Source organism: Thalassophryne amazonica, chromosome 9 (genome assembly GCF_902500255.1).
Source record: "Thalassophryne amazonica chromosome 9, fThaAma1.1, whole genome shotgun sequence".
Taxonomy (NCBI): domain Eukaryota; kingdom Metazoa; phylum Chordata; class Actinopteri; order Batrachoidiformes; family Batrachoididae; genus Thalassophryne; species Thalassophryne amazonica.
In genome coordinates, this window is record NC_047111.1 from 76,884,627 (window position 1) to 76,902,283 (window position 17,657).

A 17,657-nucleotide genomic window follows, 5' to 3' on the forward strand; every position below is an offset into this window, starting at 1 on the left:
GAGTCTGGTCTGCTTGAGGTTTCTTCCTCAAATCATCAGAGGGAGTTTTTCTTTACCACTGTCACCTGTGTGCTTGCTGTGGGGGTTGGTAAGGTTAGACCTTACTTGTGTGAAGCACCTTGAGGCAACTTTGTTGTAATTTGGTGCTATATAAATGAAATAAATTTGAATTGAATTGAAAAAGTTATTTTTAAAAGCAAATGGGACGCTACACCATCGTCTCCCGCAGACAGATGGATGCCAGGAACACACACATATATATATATATATATATATATATATATATATATATATATATATATATATATATATATATATATATTAGTTAGATTTTCAGACTAGATCCTCATCCTGATTGGAACTAAATAATGCTGCACAGGACTTGTGGGGGGTGCCTGTGTTATGGGGTATTAACGAATTAAAGCAGAGTGTGAATCTAAATTTAGCGGTGGAAACCTATTTGCTGAGGGCAGCAGCGTGCAGCTGACCACGTGACGCCGGCGGCAGACCGCTGTCCGCGGTGCTGAAACTGCCTCCGCACATACACAAACAACCGCAGCGAGGTTTGAACACCGCAAACACCTGCGTGTGAAAAAGGTCGTGAAGTTAAAGCAAAATAAAAATAAAGAGAGGGGGGCACGCATTCAAAGTGTATGGTCGGAGAAACACTGGAGCTGTACTGCGGCTTCACTTTGCTTCACTCCGACTGCAATTCCTCACAAGCAACAGTGCGAGGCGCATGGTGCAAGCTGACAGAGAGAGAAAGAGAGAGAGAGAGAAAACAGGAGAAAGAAAGAGAGTTTGATTGATCATGTGGGCTATGGGAGCCTGCGAGAGTTGTCGAAAATTACTGCATAGACGCCCCTTCGGCACCTCTCTGAGTGTAAAACCAGCTCCTGTTACAAACAAAACTACCTGTTCCAGTGTTGGACTCCACCGGTTAAATCATGAACTTACCGCAGTCTTCACACAAGATCTTCCCAACATCCTTTTTGAGGTTCTTCCCACTCGTGTCCAGGGGCGCGAACGATGCCTTGAAAACCAACGGCTCGTCAGTGGGGTCCATGAAAAAAATGTACTTGTGGTTCTTCTTCACTTTGGCGCACGGCGCCTCGGATCCAAATTCCCCCACGGTGACGAGCTGTTCTCTCTCCAGACCCCCGCTGTTTAAGGGCCACACATCCAGCACTTTGACATTCACACGGTACGGCTCCGCGGACGCGTTCCCAGGCGTAGACTGCACCTTGCCCTCGATCACCACGGCGGATTTGTAAGCCTGGTCCTGCAGGGAATTCAAACTCGGGGGGTAGCAGGCGAATGAGACCCCGATGATCAGCATGGATAAATGCACTGAATCAAGCCTCATGCCGCCTGCTTTGGCTCGGTGGTCGCTGGTCGCGTTGCGGCAGGGCTCTGTGGGCTGTGGGGCGATGGCGACGGAGCTGGATCGAAGGAAGAAGAGACGGCAAGCAGGCTCCACGGCGGCGCGGCAGACCTCGCATAAGTGTCCATGCCATCGGGATCCACTGCTTTGTTTTTTGTCCCGAGGAATTTCACAATATGTAAACAGCAGCTTTTCTGGAGTCCGCGGGATGATGCTGGGTGGAAAGATCCGCTGCCTGCTTCCTCCTTTAAGGCATATAAGCGAGGAATCGGCGGATTCTCCGCTCCGGGAAGATGCCCTCTATGCTGCCATAGCGGCTTTAACTGCAAGACGACGCCACTTTTATCTTTGCCCAAAAAAAATATTGCAGCGGAGAGGGCGCCGCTGTGATGCTTTTTTTCTGTGTTATCTGCAATGCTGCAGTGGAGCACAAGTTTGGTCACCCGGTCGCCACACATATAAGCCGCGTTTCATTCCAGAAAATCAAACATTTTCTAATTCTGCAGCGCGTAAAAAAGGAAAAAAAAATTACGCCGCCTTCCGCCGCGCGGCTTCGCTTCTCCGCCTCCCTCCCTCCCCCACAACAGCCACAGACGGGAGGAAATAACGCCGATTGCCAAAGGGGGCTCCGTCAACACACACGCATACACGCGCGCGCGCACACACGCACACAAAAACGCAGGATCGAAGGGCTGAGACGCCAAAAGAGTCGAGCTCCTCTCTCCTAAAGTCAGTCACTCCATGGCGTCTGATCAGCGGCCATCTCACGTCATGAAAAATATCCAAAATCCATCCATGTCCCTCCTTAAAACTCCCATCTCACATGAGCCAAGGCATTGCTCCAAAAAAAAAAAAAAAAAAAAAAAAAACAGGGTAGGGAAAAACTCAGGTTGAAAAACGCAGCCGCAGAGAAACTGTATGGCTGCAGTGACGAAGGCTGCGATCGAGTCTTCAGGAGACTGTTGTGAATGAGTTTTTGCGTCTCATTCCATTAAGTCATTCCAGCGCACCCTGCTCTCATCCTCTCTGCTGCTTAGAAGAAGGAAAAAAAATAATCCTGATGTTGAGGCACCGCATTACTGCCACAACTGCAATATTCAAAGCAGACAGGCGCCAAATCACACCGACACAAAATAACATGTAATAATGTTCTGATTGTGTTCGGTGATTGGTTTATTTTCAATGACAACTCCAAAGCTTTTGTTGTGCTCGACGCACTCACAAAGAGCGACACCTGCTGTCCGCTCTCCATTTATTATAAATCCAGGTTGGGAAAACCACACTACAGTTTTGTTTTGTTTTGTTTTTTAATCTATTAGCAGTTTTCAGAATCACAAGATGCATGAACTAAAATTGCAGCACGTCAACACAGAGTTGAGGTGAAGATCGACGTCTCAGATTAAAGAAGAAGACATAAAAGACCCTTAAGTGGAAAAAGTGAGTTTAGAAAGTAGATGGATGGATGGATGGATGGATGTTTTCTTCTTGTGCTGCAGTCAGCAGTAATAACCGCTGTCCAGAGTTCTGAAGTTTGAACAGACCCATAAATAAAGCAATGGGACCTAAACGTAATATATAATTGATTGTGGGTTTAAGAATTAAAATCTACTTTTATAAAAGAAAGAATACTAAACTTAAAACAAGTGTAGCAGTGGATTTTTAAATTACAAACTAAAATAATAATAATTAAAAGAAGACCCCCACCTACCAAAAAAAACCTAAACAAAAGAAATAAAAAAAAAACATAAAATTCTGATTATACATACTATGTTAAAAATGTCATTTTATCTGGTGTTTCACTTTGAATTGCTTTCATATTTTTGACTTCAATATGGTTGCGCTATACTGTATAAAGTTGACAGAATTATAAGAAAAAAGTTTTAGAATTTGACTCAATGGGACATGGGCACTCCCACGTGGTCTGTGGGACAGAAAATGTCAAACAACATCTGCAAATGGAATATGGCATAGCCCAAACTGAACCTTTTCATTTACAAGAACAGCATCAACAAAAGGATATTTATTCGATTTTTTTTTTTAATTAATTCATTCATTTGTTCATTTAAATGTTGGGGGAGGAGGAGATTGCATTATCTCAGTGGCCATGTATTATTTCTTGATAAAATCTTTAAAGTGGTCATATTATACACAGCAAGTCAGCAAGCCTCCTACAAACAGACATTAAAGTTTATAGAAAAAATGTCAAAATGACTGAAGTAATGCATCTGAAAAAAAATCTAATATAGGTTTTGGGAAAAAGCTGCTTCTGTGCTTTTTAGTTTTGTCTTCTTTTTCTTTCAATTTTGTATGTTTATGGTCACATTCTTCTTGACGGAGCTCCCCCTGCAGCTTGGGAGTACATATCTCTTGTAAAAACTCACTGCCGGCCCTCCCCTCTTCCTCCAACAGGGTTTTTTGTTTGTTTGTTTGTTTGCTTGCTTGTTTGTTTAATTATTGCCCTTTTTCGCTGGCTCTGTCATGATGATGAACATGTAAGAAATAAAACCTTTGTTTGGTTCTTCTTATAGCCACTAGGTCACTGGTGCCTTGGCCGGGGGTCGTGTATGTTGTTGTTGCTGTTGTTGTAGTGTCATAAAGCAGTTTGTGTTTCTTGCGAGACCTGAGACTCTTGTTCTTGTTCACATGACACTGTGTGTGAGGTTCCTGAAGTTGCATGGCTGGTTTCCTGCTATGAGACCCCTGGTGTGTGTGTGTGTGGGGGGGGGGGGGGGGGGGGGGAATTCTCCCCAAAACAACTCATTTAACTATTACAATTACTTCCAAATTGTAAAATTAAGTTAAAAAAGTAACTTTTTTCCCCTTTAAATTGAAAGCAGCTGCTGCTTGTAAGCAGGTTTTTACTCCTGTGCTGCTGCACATCAGTGGAATTTCAACTAATATTCAGTGATGATTGTGTGGTCAGTCACCTTTCCAGTCCAACATCACATTCAGCGAAAATGGTAAATGTCTGTAAGAGGGCTGGAATGGAAATAATTTTCACCCCACTAGCCTAGCATAGCATGTAATTCCTCACGGCAGGATAATATTTCATAAATGAATGTGATTACATGGACTTTCTGTGTGCTGAAATTGGTCTTCAGTTCTGTGTGTGAAATAAGATTGAGCTCTTGCATCTTATTTCATGACTTGACTGCAGATTCAACCAATCAGCTTCTTTGGGAGTGCAGCAGAGAGGATGTGCTGTTCAGAGATGAAAGTGTTGCACATCCGTGTGTTACTGTAAAAAGCACTGGCTTTGTTTAATTCCCAGTAACTGTTTTTTTCTACACGGAATGGACACTGTGTGTCTCTCAGAACAAGCAGGAATCCAGATATGGAATTCTGTGATGTATGTCACAGAAGCCTAAAACGAGCTGTTTCAGTCACTGATTTTGCTTACAGCAGGATAATTTCTACATGCATGGTCACAGAATTGTGGGATGTGCGTGAGGTTTAATTTGAAATCCCAACCATATATTACTGTAAAAAGTAGATTAAGCAGAATGTGCACATTATGTCCCCTTTAAATCCGTATAATTATTAGCGAATGTGTATAATAATTTAAATTCTGTCCCCAAACTGCCTGTTACCTGCAGTTCTCCATTATAACCAAGAGGGGGCGCCGTACGCTACCTTCATACGGTGCGTGTTGACATCAGAGGGGAAGCGTGAAGCGTAGAACTTGTGCGTGTGCGCTTCTAGGTGCCACGACTTGTCGTTTGTTGTCCATTTTGCGAGGCGAGGTGAGCACACGCATCTCTCTGTGGCGTCCACGCGGGATCATATCCGTGTGCGTGGCTTTGTCTCGTCCTCTGCGGCACACGGGAGAGATTCACTGGGCGGAGAGATCGAACAGGGCTGAGGTAGGTTCTGGGAGAGGAACGAAGGACGCTTTTTTTTTTTTTTTTTTTTTTTTTTTTAAAGTGACAGTCAGGCCCGATCCCGCACGGTGTGTGCGTTCACAGAGAGTTCACACAACATGACGCACGCGGCGGCGGCGGCGGCCGAACACGTGAATCACATAAAGAGTGCTGCTGCGTTTTGGAGAGGTGTGATCTGTGCCGGGATGTGGGACAAAAGTTTAGGAGGTATGACAGCGGCTTCAGGCTGTGAACTTGGCCTTGTACCAGAGTCATCCAAATATGGGGTCTGAAAAACAAAACAAAGCCCGATGAGTTTGATCAGCTGATTGGCACGTGACGGTGGAGACGGCGCGTTTATGGCCTAATTTTTTTTTTTAATCGCAGCCTCGGGTGAGATCTACCTGTAAAATGGAACTTAAAGAGTTTGTGCAGGTGAAATGATCGTCCGTATTTCAGAAGTGATGCATCAAAAAATAAGTAAAAAAAAAAAAAAAAAAAAAAAAAGGGAAAAAAATAATGATAATCTTACGTTCCATGCAGAAACCTACATAAATTGTCATTCTACGAAGAGCGGGACCACAAGGCCGTGCCCAGCTTTTTTTTGTTTGTTTGTTTTTTTTTTTTTTTAGGATGAAATTGAAGAAATAAACGAATAAATAGTCATTAATATATTAACCACTGTCTGACATTTGGGGGCTGACAAGCACATTGGCATGTTCCTCATGATGAAGTGAGACTAATCCCACAGTGAGCGTACTTATACATATGTCACATATAAGTTGCAATTTTTCATATTCCTGGCCTCCAGTTCACTTTTATGACATCATTGTTTGTTTATCGCTTATATATTTCGGGTGCAAATAACAGATGACCAGGCCGGATACCCAGAAGACAAGAAGTGCATTCGTGCAATAATTATTTTTGTATATATGTTTGTTTGTTTTTTCAATAAAGACTGCATTAAAAAAAGTTCTAAGTATAATCAAATATATTATTCCTTCACAGGTTGGTATGCCTGAAGTCCTACATAAATATTATTGGATTTAATTTTAGCTCAATAGTGTGCAAAAATTATAGGCTTTTTTCCTGCATGCAGAAATAATGCATAGCTTCTTAGTGCAAAATAATTTCCGAGGTAGTGTTTGTGTGTTGGTGGTTCACAGCGTGGAGGCCCAGGGACCTGTGAGTGACAGTGTGGGTGTGTCAGTCTGTGGCCCTGCAGCAGACTGGCGGCCTGCATGTCCAGTCTGCCCCACCTCTCATCCAGTGTCCAGTGCGACAAACTCCAGCTTCCCCGTGACCCATAAATGGAATATAGAAAATTAATTAATCAGTCAGTGTTAAGCATTAAAAACTACATTCTCTGTCACCTTATTAGCCCTGAAGTGTCGCATGGTTCCACAAAAACATCACGTTGATCATTTTCCACCGTTTTTGTGGCACTATGCATTTGGGCTTTAAATCCACAAGAAATAGATCTGTTTTATTAATCTGTAAAGGTCTACAAAATAAAATTGACATTTTTATCACTGACCATTTTATCATTGTGTCATTGAATGTGTTTGTATTTTTTTTTTTACGTTTGGCGTTTTTTATGACATGCTATTTTAGTGAAATAAAAAGTAATTTATGGAGAAACACACAAGTATGGACCTGCAGCATGATATGGTTAGAAATTGAAAATTATTTCATTCATTTTGCATGTACTTGCTTACTTGTTTGCTCACTTTTAACCAGTAGTAAATGAGTCTATCACATTCATTCTTAACATTTTTTTTTCAAGACTGAACACTTTTATGTTTTTATTTTATTTTTTCACACAAAAAAAATGAAATTAACGAGTATGACATGTTTGAAAATGATTCAATGGGAAACCAAAATCATTTTAAACAACCACAGGCAAAATACGGAAGTGAATTTTTAGCGCGTTTAATTTACCACGCGCTCTGTGTCATTTATCTGTTTTTGAAAAAAATCGCATGTTAACAGAGACTTTTAAAACAATATGTCAAAGTGTCCTCAGCACGTGCGCACTTGCTCGACGCGGCATCAGACCCGCGTGACAAAAATCCGTGCACGTGACGTCATATTCCAGCATCTGCATTCGACTTAATTGGTCTAAACATGTTTTTTTGTTGTTGTTTTTTTTTTTTTTCGGGAATAATCTGTTTGAAATGTGGTCAGCAGTTGGTTTCTTTCGCTTCTACGGAAATTATTGGATCATTTGGCTCAATTATTTTACATCTTTCGTAACAATGATTTTGTTATGATTTGTCTAACCGTTCGTCTGCACTTAATGAATCCTTCACCACGACAACCAAACTCAAAAACTAATAATATTTAAAACAAAAATCTAAATTAAAGTTCTGGACGACAATAACAAATTTATTTTCTTGTTGACAAGAGAAAATAATTGACGGAGGAACTGTCAACACCAGTCTGTGTCAGTGATGTTCACATGTGGACAAATACAACTTTATTTCCCCTGAAATCATGTATAGTGAAATTCTGGACTTGTCAGAGTGTCATATGTGATTTAAGAGCTACTGGGAGGACATTCCGGCTTTGGACATCGAGGCACCTCTAAATATTGTGTACCGTTTGTGCTAAATAAAAGTATTAAAAAATAATATGTACTCCATGTAATATATATATATATATATATATATATATATATATATATATACACACACACAACACACCAGCCGATATCCATGCAAATGTAAAGTGTGAATTTTTTTTGTGTGTGTGTGCGTGTGTGTGTGTGTGTGTTTTGTTTCTATTTGCAAAAATCTGCACAATGTTGTACAGTGGATCAGACATGTAATATCTCAAATAAATAAAGATAAGTTGCAGAGACAAACCTTTTTCCTGATGTGAAATTAAGATGGGATTATCAAATAAAATACACACACAGTTCAGTCTTGCAAATTAAATTGATTGACGTTTATTATGATGAAATAAATTGTTACAAAAAGTGATTTCAGGATCATAATTTTCAGAATAATTAAATAAAATGACGAATATTGGATTTAACCTTTTACAAAGTTTTATTTTAAAAAAGTTTGAGCAGGAATGTTAACAAAAATGAAGAGCTGAAACAGTGTTTGTTGTGTTGGCTGTTAAAATGGTTCACATTATGAAAATGAATAGTAACCAGTTTAATTATTATTACTACTGTTATCCGCTTAATATATGCTGATGACAATTATGACTGTTAGGATACATTTAGAACTCAAAATGTACACATTTGAAATTGGATTGAAATTTGAAAGGCTTATGTGTATTAAAAAAAAAACTTTGTGAAAGAGACGAAGTTGTTTCTTACAGCGCACATCAAAACGAAAAAACAGTTTCACTGTTAGAAGAAAAAGTGTATCCTGCAAAATATGTGAGTACGAACTGAATTTGTATTTATTTTTATTTATTATTATTATCATTAATGAAAATCTGTTCTATAAAATATCGTGTAATGTTTCATTCTGTGGCCTTTTGTTCCATCACCGAATGGGATCCACTCCAGACTAAAGTTTTATAAAAAAAAAAAAAAAAAAAAAAACTGAAGTCAAAATGATATAGCACAAAAAACAAATGAAGAATAAAAACCTACCATTTCTGGCCAAAATGTATTGTCTTCTGTTTATTTGATGGACTGAATTTTCTCAAAAAAAAAAAAACAACAAAAACTGGTTCATAGTTTTGTGATTAATCTTATTACCGAGTTTAAAAAATGCATAACCTCGTTGATGAAACATGATGAAGCATTTATGCCAAAACTTAAAAAAATAAACTTTGCACAACTGTGAAGAGAAAACACGCACTCTGACAAAGATAAAAACTTTTTTTGTGTGTTTTTCCTTTTTGTTGTTCTTTTAAGGAGGAGGAGATCTGGGGGTCTTTCCAAGGTGTTTAAACGCGTTTTGGTTTTTTTTTGTTTGTTTTTGGTAAAACGAAACTTGCAGCGTGAGGGGACTTTTTCGGGGGGTTTTAATTGAACATCTCCTGACAAACGGTGTTTAGTTAAATAAATACGACTGCAGCGCAGGAAATAAATAAAAAAAAAAATCTGGGAAAAAAAATCAGCACTCTGCGGTCTTAATTTTGACTTTAATTTCGCAGTTGTTACGTGTATTCTGTGGCCTTAATCGAATTAAATAATACAGTCGGTGTTCTCGCGCCGTCTCACCGTGGCTTTGTGTGGCTGTGTGCGCAGATCTCGCGATAGCTCCGGCGCTGGCTGTGGCTGGCCGTGGCTTTGCAGCAGCAGCAGCAGCAGCAGAAGGAGGCAGAAGGCAGGAGGCAGCATCATGGCGGACAGAGACAGTGGAAGCGAGCAGGGAGGAGCGGCCACGGGCCCAGGTTTCAGCTCCACGCACCTAGCGGCAGGAGGGGCGGGCTCGTCTTCCGGGCTCCAGCACGAGACGCAGGAGCTGGCCTCGAAGCGGGTTGACATCCAAAACAAACGCTTCTATTTGGACGTTAAACAGAACGCCAAAGGCCGCTTCTTAAAGATCGCAGAAGTCGGGGCCGGCGGAAACAAGAGCCGTCTGACTCTCTCCATGTCCGTGGCGGTCGAGTTCCGCGACTACTTGGGGGACTTCATCGAACATTATGCCCAGCTGGGTCCCAGCAACCCGGGGATGGTGCAGGATGAACCTCGGCGAGCACTCAAAAGCGAGTTCCTGGTGCGGGAGAATCGAAAGTACTACATGGATCTGAAGGAGAACCAGAGAGGACGCTTCCTGAGGATCCGGCAGACCGTTAACCGGGGGCCCGGTTTGGGATCGGCGCAAGGCCAGACCATCGCGCTCCCTGCCCAGGGACTTATCGAGTTTCGCGACGCTTTGGCCAAACTCATTGACGATTACGGCGTGGAGGACGAACCCACGGAGCTGCCAGAAGGCTCCTCGTTGACTGTGGACAACAAGCGCTTCTTCTTCGACGTGGGATCCAACAAGTACGGCGTGTTCATGCGGGTGAGCGAGGTGAAGCCCACCTACCGCAACTCCATCACGGTGCCCTACAAAGTCTGGTCCAAATTCGGGAATACTTTCAGTAAGTACGCCGAGGAGATGAAGAAGATCCAGGAGAAGCAGCGCGAGAAGAGGGCGTGCGAGCTGCAGCAGCAGCAAGAGGAGATGCAGCCGGACGATGGAGACGAGGATTGATATAGAGATTAACACACAGACACACACACACGAGAAAACATACACACACACACACACACACACATACATGCAAGAGTAATGAAAATAACCAGAGAATTATAATTAAAACTCTACTGTATAAAGAAAGAAATGTAACTGTATCCGTTTAACTCCGAGGGAGCATCACCTGCAGTCAAAAAACCCACCAACCGACAGTTATCACTCATCGCTGGATGTTACCCCACTTATCCACCATTAATACAGTTAACAGGCTGCTAAACCAAGTAATAACGTTATATTTGAACATTGATTCCTACTTGACAAACAATATTGAACTCAGTGTTTATTTCCCTTATTAACAGAAAACTTTTGTACCTGTTAAAGCTATTGTAAAAAAAAAAAAAAAAAAAGTGTTTGCAATGTTCAAATGGAAATATTGCCGAGTTTCCTTCTCATGTGACTTCAGCACAAATTCAGATTATTTTAATTTAAAAAAAAAAAGAAAAAAAATACCAAAATTGAACAACTTTGTAAGAACTTGTCATGTGTACTGGCCATTACCTTTACCTGTGAGTAGAGATGTGTTTACACATAAAACATGAGGGCTAGGTGTGTCGGAAATTGGTTAGATGTCATGCAGTATGTTTAAAGGAGGGGAGGAAAAAAAATCAAGCATATAGGCACTTTCAAGAAATGGCATAAGTGCTCAATCTGGTGTGTGTGTGCAATATGCATTGCATAAAAATCAAATATATTGAACTGGTCAATGGGTCGTCAGATGATGACATCGGCCAGCGGCATTCAAAGAAAAATAATGTAATTTTTTTTCTTTGTTCTTTTTGGAATTGTTGCCATGCAGATGAGTATATTATAGACTACCTTTGTGTCTCGTTGTTAATGCAATGTGTTCATTTTAAAGGTACTCTGTGTATTCAATATAGAGGAAATGCAGTGACAACATGTAGCAAATGGCCCAATTTGTAGATGTAAAACTCCCGCCGCGTATTGTGTTGATTGGCTTGGTGGTGTTTAAAAAAAAAAAAAATTAAGCCTTATTGGTTCAGACATCTGAAAACTAAGCATTTTGTAAATCTGTTCAGTCATAAAATGGTGCCAACGAGTGAGTGCTGTTGCTGCATGTTAATCTGCACTAAGGTAGATTTCGTTGGTCTCCCAAAATATTGGCTCAAGGACCCTTCCGTATGTATGTCTATCCGCCTGTGTTGTTACAAATTTGAAGTTTGATTCCCGAGTGGTTTCCATCCAAAAGTTTGGTGTAGTTGTCATGGAATTGGTTTTGAAAGCGCCATCGTAACAAAACGGCAAGCTGTATTCAGAGTATCACCATCACTATGTGGCGGGCCAGCAAGGGGTGCGATTGGGAAGAAACCAAAGCAAATATGGTTTGTTGACCTATGTGCCTGGCCTGCGAGCTGAAGGTTCCATCAATTTGTTGTTCAGTGGAGCCTCTTTGAATACACCCTGCGTTCAGCTTAGATTTCTAAACCCAGATATCTTCCTTGGGGACGGGTGATGAGATTCTGTCTTGGGCTAATTGTAAATATTTGGGCAGCCACATGGAAAATAACTGGTTCTGATCCAGTTCAGTCGCATCTCATAGATGTGTGATAGCGGTTTTATAAACTCTGTCAGTAAATTCCAGAGAAACTGGCAACAATCAGTTAATGTCAGATTTACCTCATTGTTAAATGATTGCTCCCATGTTTAGATTGACTGGAAACCAGCAAACTAGACTGTCCTTGACCACCTATTTTTGGAGCCTATGGTATAGCCCAAATGCTAACTGATCGGGAGCATCCTCTTCAGCATATAAAGAACCTGGTGCCTTACGCGCTCCGCATGCTTACACGCTGGCCTGGTGCTTTGGATCGCAGTTTGGCTTCTTTTTGCACTTTTCTTTTTGTTTGTTTGTTTTGTCCATTTTGTTTGTGTCTAAGCCCCCACCCCATGTGTGCTAGCACACAACTCGTGGTGCTAAAAAGGGTTTCTTGGTAAACTCTTATGAAAAAAACAAAACAAAAAACAGTAGCAGAATTCTTAATATATATATATTTTTTTCTGCTACCTTTCTTCTTCCCTAGCCTCATTGCCATCCCCATTGCCCAGCCATCCAGGTATCGGCCTACATGTAAACATGGAAGGGGGTGGTCACCTAGATGCAAGATGATGCAGAAGAGTCGGCTCTTCACTAGCCAAGCGCATTTACAGGAACAGGCTGACTGGGAACATTATCTGTGACCTCAGGTGATGCTTACAGCGATGAAAGTTTTCCGAGTTTCCGGATGTGGAGTGTAGAATAAATTAACCAGATGTTGTTCTTTTGACATTGTAAGTTTAACTATGAAGTATTAAGGAAACTGCTAACTGCGGTCAGCGGTACCATATGCAGCCTTGTGTTCGCGGTTAGCAGTATCATACACGGATAACGTAAACCTTTACTGTTACCCGTGGTTAACTAATAGGGGTTAGCATGATGTCATGTGCTAATGCTAATCCCGTTTAGCACTTTTTTCAGCGTGGTCTGCCAGTCAAACGTGCCACTCATCATAACAATGTCTGAAATAAATGCCGGCACACTTTGCACATAGGAATTGATCATTTTAGGAAAACTTTTATCACTGTATGTATTGCTGTTGGCATGCCTCCCTTAAAATGCTCGATATGTGGCTTGGGTAGTTACGTGTTTGTTGTAAGTTGCTCATTTAATGGGGAGTAGCAAGCATGTCTTCTTTGGTTTTCATGTTTTATGTAGTTTTACCTTTTCAGCGTTATTCCACATTATTTGTAATTTGGAATGTTTCACCCACAAAAAAAAAGAAACCCTTTTTTCTTCAGTGCAACATTTCATCACTGTGTGCAATATCGTATGTGCCAATGGTGGCAATATATGTATATCAATTAAATATATGATTATTATTTGAAAGCATGTGGCTGAATTCCATGTTTGTTTCTAATGAAGGAGTTGTATGCCTTTATTTGCACTCAATGCTCCATCTTGGGAGAAAATATAGTTAAACCAAGGTCTTAGCAGACTGTTGGTTCAAGTAGTTAACAAAAGTACTTGAAATATAACGGTGTCACTGCTACCGGTAAACTATGGGTTGTCAGAAGTACGCTTAAAAATGTTAAACTGAGTTTTTGTGAAAAGGAAAACTTCCTAAAACGGTGAAATTTCCATATTTAGCTTTAAGCTAAGAAAAGGTGCTTCAGTCCAATCTTCATTAAAATGTACGGTGAACTGTCTTAAGTGGTTTTTGTGTGCGGCACTTTGCTTTTCCAGGTTAACGCCTGACCAATACTTCTCAACAAAGAATGTTATTCTTTCTTCTGTTGCCTCTTTATTAAAAAAGAGGGTATTTGATTTGCTCATTTGGTTTTGATGCATTAAATATAATTTATGTACATTTTACGAATTTTAAAATAAATTTAATTTACTCATGAGGGTGAATCTCTCTTCAAAATGTGTTTTTTTTATGTTTTTGTTTTTAATTATTATTCCAGAATGTCTGGAAGTTAAAATTTGATTATTTCTGGGAAAACGTGTTTAATTTTGATCAAGTGTTTTCTGCACTGTTTGACTTACACATTTGCAATGATACTAAAATAGAAATGCTTCCTTGGAAATGAAGAACATTTAAAAGGTGTTTTTTTTTTTTTTTTTTTTTTTTTTTTTTTTTTTTATTTGTTTGTTTTTGGTCAGTTGGCTTAATTTTACAGCCTTTAAAAATGCAAACCTCACAAAGACTCAAGGTTCACAACCTTCTGAGAGATGTATGTTTGTATTTGTCATACAGGCTGTAAAATAAAGCTGTACTTTTCTCGTCCATACTGACTATGCACTTTGTAAGTTGTCTGCAATAGTTGGTTGGTATTCTGTTTGAGAACTACTGTACTTCTTTCACAGCTTTTTGATGATCCAGCAGACCGTCGCCATATACTGTGTATGCATATACACTTAATTGATTTGTGATTTAATATACTTTTAATATAAAAATGCTGTGTAGAGCATAGGCCTGGAAATGTAATTCCTTAAGACAACCAATGTTTCTGTTGCAGGAATTGCTTTAAGGGAAACATCGCCAGACTCAACAAAATAGAACTTAAAAGTCCTGTATTTTCTGATATTTAAAGTTCCACCCAAACAGATCATAACTGAAAACTCACAAATTTATGACCCTTAGTTGGCGTAAGCAGGTATAGAAAATGAATGATTTGATATCTGCAGGGACTCCATGATCTAGAAAATATGCTGTGTGTCCAAAAGCTCAGTGGGCTCCAGCCCAGTTACCAAATTCATGTCTGTAGAATCACGTAGGACTGATATCACAGCTGTTGATATTTTTGTATTTTCTAAAAACTCAGGAGTGTGTCATTTGTCAATTTCTTAGTAATTGTGACATCACAAAGTACATTCTTGTCAAACACCTAATGTTAAAAATAGATGAATGGGAATACTGCCTCAAAATTTGGTCAACTACTCTGACCCAAATAGTGCAGAAGATAACTGAAACAATCCTGCAAATGGTGAATGTTGAGGTAAAAGCAGCAAAAAAATGGTGACAAAGGTCACTTTCAGTTTGTACAGGGGTCAAAAGTTAAAGTTGCCCCAATTTTGGTAAAAAGTGACATAAATTATTAGTTAACAGAGTTTTAAAAAGGAATAGTTTGCACCATGTGTCATGTTTACAACCCCTGGCAAAAATTATGGAATCACCGGCCTTGGAGGATGTTTATTCAGTTGTTTAATTTTGTAGAAAAAAAGCAGATCACAGACATGACACAAAACTAAAGTCATTTCAAATGGCAACTTTCTGGCTTTAAGAAACACTATAAGAAATCAAGAAAAAAAGATTGTGGCAGTCAGTAACGGTTACTTTTTTAGACCAAGCAGAGGAAAAAAATATGGAATCACTCAATTCTGAGGAAAAAATTATGGAATCACCCTGTAAATTTTCATCCCCCAAATTAACACCTGCATCAAATCAGATCTGCTCATTGACATTGACCCTATGCCATGACATTGACCCTATGTGTCTTTTTTTTGCAAGGAATGTTTTTGCAGTTTTTGCTCTATGGCAAGATGCATTATCATCTTGAAAAATGATTTCATCATCCCCAAACATCCTTTCAGTTGTCCAAAATATCAACGTAAACTTGTGCATTTATTGATGATGTAATGACAGCCATCTCCCCAGTGCCTTTACCTGACATGCAGCCCCATATCATCAATGACTGTGGAAATTTACATGTTCTCTTCAGGCAGTCATCTTTATAAATCTCATTGGAAAGACACCAAACAAAAGTTCCAGCATCATCACCTTGCCCAATGCAGATTCGAGATTCATCACTGAATATGACTTTCATCCAGTCATCCACAGTCCATGATTGCTTTTCCTTAGCCCATTGTAACCTTGTTTTTTTCTGTTTAGGTGTTAATGATGCCTTTCGTTTAGCTTTTCTGTATGTAAATCCCATTTCCTTTAGGCAGTTTCTTACAGTTCGGTCACAGACGTTGACTCCAGTTTCCTCCCATTCGTTCCTCATTTGTTTTGTTGTACATTTTTCGATTTTTGAGACATTGCTTTAAGTTTTCTGTCTTGACGCTTTGATGTCTTCCTTGGTCTACCAGTATGTTTGCCTTTAACAACCTTCCCATGTTGTTTGTATTTGGTCCAGAGTTTAGACACAGCTGACTGTGAACAACCAACATCTTTTGCAACATTGCGTGATGATTTACCCTCTTTTAAGAGTTTGATAATCCTCTCCTTTGTTTCAATTGACATCTCTCGTGTTGGTGCCATGATTCATGTTAGTCCACTTGGTGCAACAGCTCTCCAAGGTGTGTTCACTCCTTTTTAGATGCAGACTAACGAGCAGATCTGATATGATGCATGCGAGGCTGGTGATTCCATAATTTTTGCCAGGGGTTGTAGTTATCATGTATATGTGACATCTCATAGAATCCAATGGATGTTGAGCTGGTTTGACCTTTACTTACTTTGAGACCAAGCATTCAACACTGTCAGAACTCTTCCATTTGTTAATCCTATTAGCTCAACCAATAATTTGCATCACTTTTTACCAAAACTGGGGCAACTTTAACTTTTGACCCCTGTACAAACTGAAACTGACCTTTGTCACCATTCTTGCTGTTTTTACCCCATAACTCCATAACATTCAGTCATAGATTGTCCAAACTATACTTTTTTGAATTGTTATGATCAAGCGAATAATGTGGTGTAGTTTTCAATATGATTAGAGCATCTTTTAATTTTGACCCCTGTGTAATTCTTCAATTGACTACCTGGCTGCCTATTCAAAAGAGTAATGTCTAAGGAGTATTTGTGCCAAATTTGATGCTTGTATTACCATTTGCAGGATTCCACTCTAAATATATTCTCTTATCTGCTGCACTAAAAGGGCACCTCATTACTCGATTCTGTAGACGTGTCAATATTTTTAGGTGTCATGTATCACATACACTATAAAAGAAACTCTTGCTGTCACATTGTCTGCCAGTTGGTGGTGTTACTAAGTCAGTATACGAAAGTTGGATTTTGTTAAAGAACCCCTTTTTGAGCTAAAAAAAAGCCCGACTGCAATGCTTACAGTCAACCCATTATGAGTTTTGGATAACTAAATGGCTATACCTACTATTATAGGCAACATGTTGGTTGTCTTGTCCCAAAGTTCCTGAAATATCGCAATATTGCCACCTGGTGGACATGCACCATTAATGGCAGTTCAATAGAATTTCAGCAAGAGCTCTAGTCTGTAATAGTAACGCAGCTTGCAGTCATTAAAAACATATTTACTGTTCATTTGTCCAAAAAATTCATGCATCAGTTTTCAGTCACACCTAAATAAACACCCCAGTTGGCACAGGCCACTAGAGGGGGGGGGTATTTGTTCATTTTTATTATTTTATGTTCTTCATTCATGCATCAAAATTTGATTACAAAAACCTACAGTTGGCAACACTAAAACTTAAGATGTTGAAATTTTTATTTTAATGACATTGCTACCCCCCGCCCCCCAAAACACACACAAAAAACCCAAAACAAAAGGTTTAACATGTTGACTGCCTTTTGATGAAAGCATTTCTCCCCTTTAACATTGCAAACATATCAAAACAGAAACTTTATAATTTGATCAATCTACTTTATTTTATTACTCTAATCTGGCCCTAAACAAAAGCCAAAACACTCAACCATTTGTCCATAACCTTTTTAAAAAAAATAA

The 17,657-nt window shown here is 39.6% G+C and overlaps 2 protein-coding genes and 1 long non-coding RNA gene across 4 annotated transcripts in view; 2 read left to right on the plus strand and 1 right to left on the minus strand.

Moving 5' to 3' along the window:
- LOC117517431 (pro-neuregulin-2, membrane-bound isoform-like) overlaps positions 1 to 1,809 on the minus strand; it is a 264,915-nt gene extending 263,106 nt beyond the window's left edge. Inside the window, exon 1 of one of the 2 annotated variants that reach the window (XM_034178445.1) lies at positions 958 to 1,809. In XM_034178445.1, coding sequence (XP_034034336.1) covers positions 958 to 1,366 — 409 coding nt within the window. In that variant the 5' untranslated portion in view covers positions 1,367 to 1,809. The remainder of the gene's footprint in view (positions 1 to 957) is intronic. The other variant, XM_034178444.1, reaches the window with a different exon arrangement.
- On the plus strand, positions 750 to 13,758 carry LOC117517435. The gene is made up of 2 exons (XR_004562728.1): positions 750 to 799; positions 10,897 to 13,758. It is a non-coding gene; the product is annotated as an uncharacterized LOC117517435 (long non-coding RNA).
- Positions 5,038 to 10,756, plus strand: puraa (purine-rich element binding protein Aa). Its single transcript, XM_034178449.1, has 2 exons — positions 5,038 to 5,247; positions 9,461 to 10,756. Exon 2 carries the CDS (start codon positions 9,555 to 9,557, stop codon positions 10,413 to 10,415), a length of 861 nt encoding a protein of 286 aa, XP_034034340.1. The 5' UTR covers positions 5,038 to 5,247; positions 9,461 to 9,554; the 3' UTR covers positions 10,416 to 10,756.
- Positions 13,759 to 17,657: the final 3,899 nt, after the last annotated feature.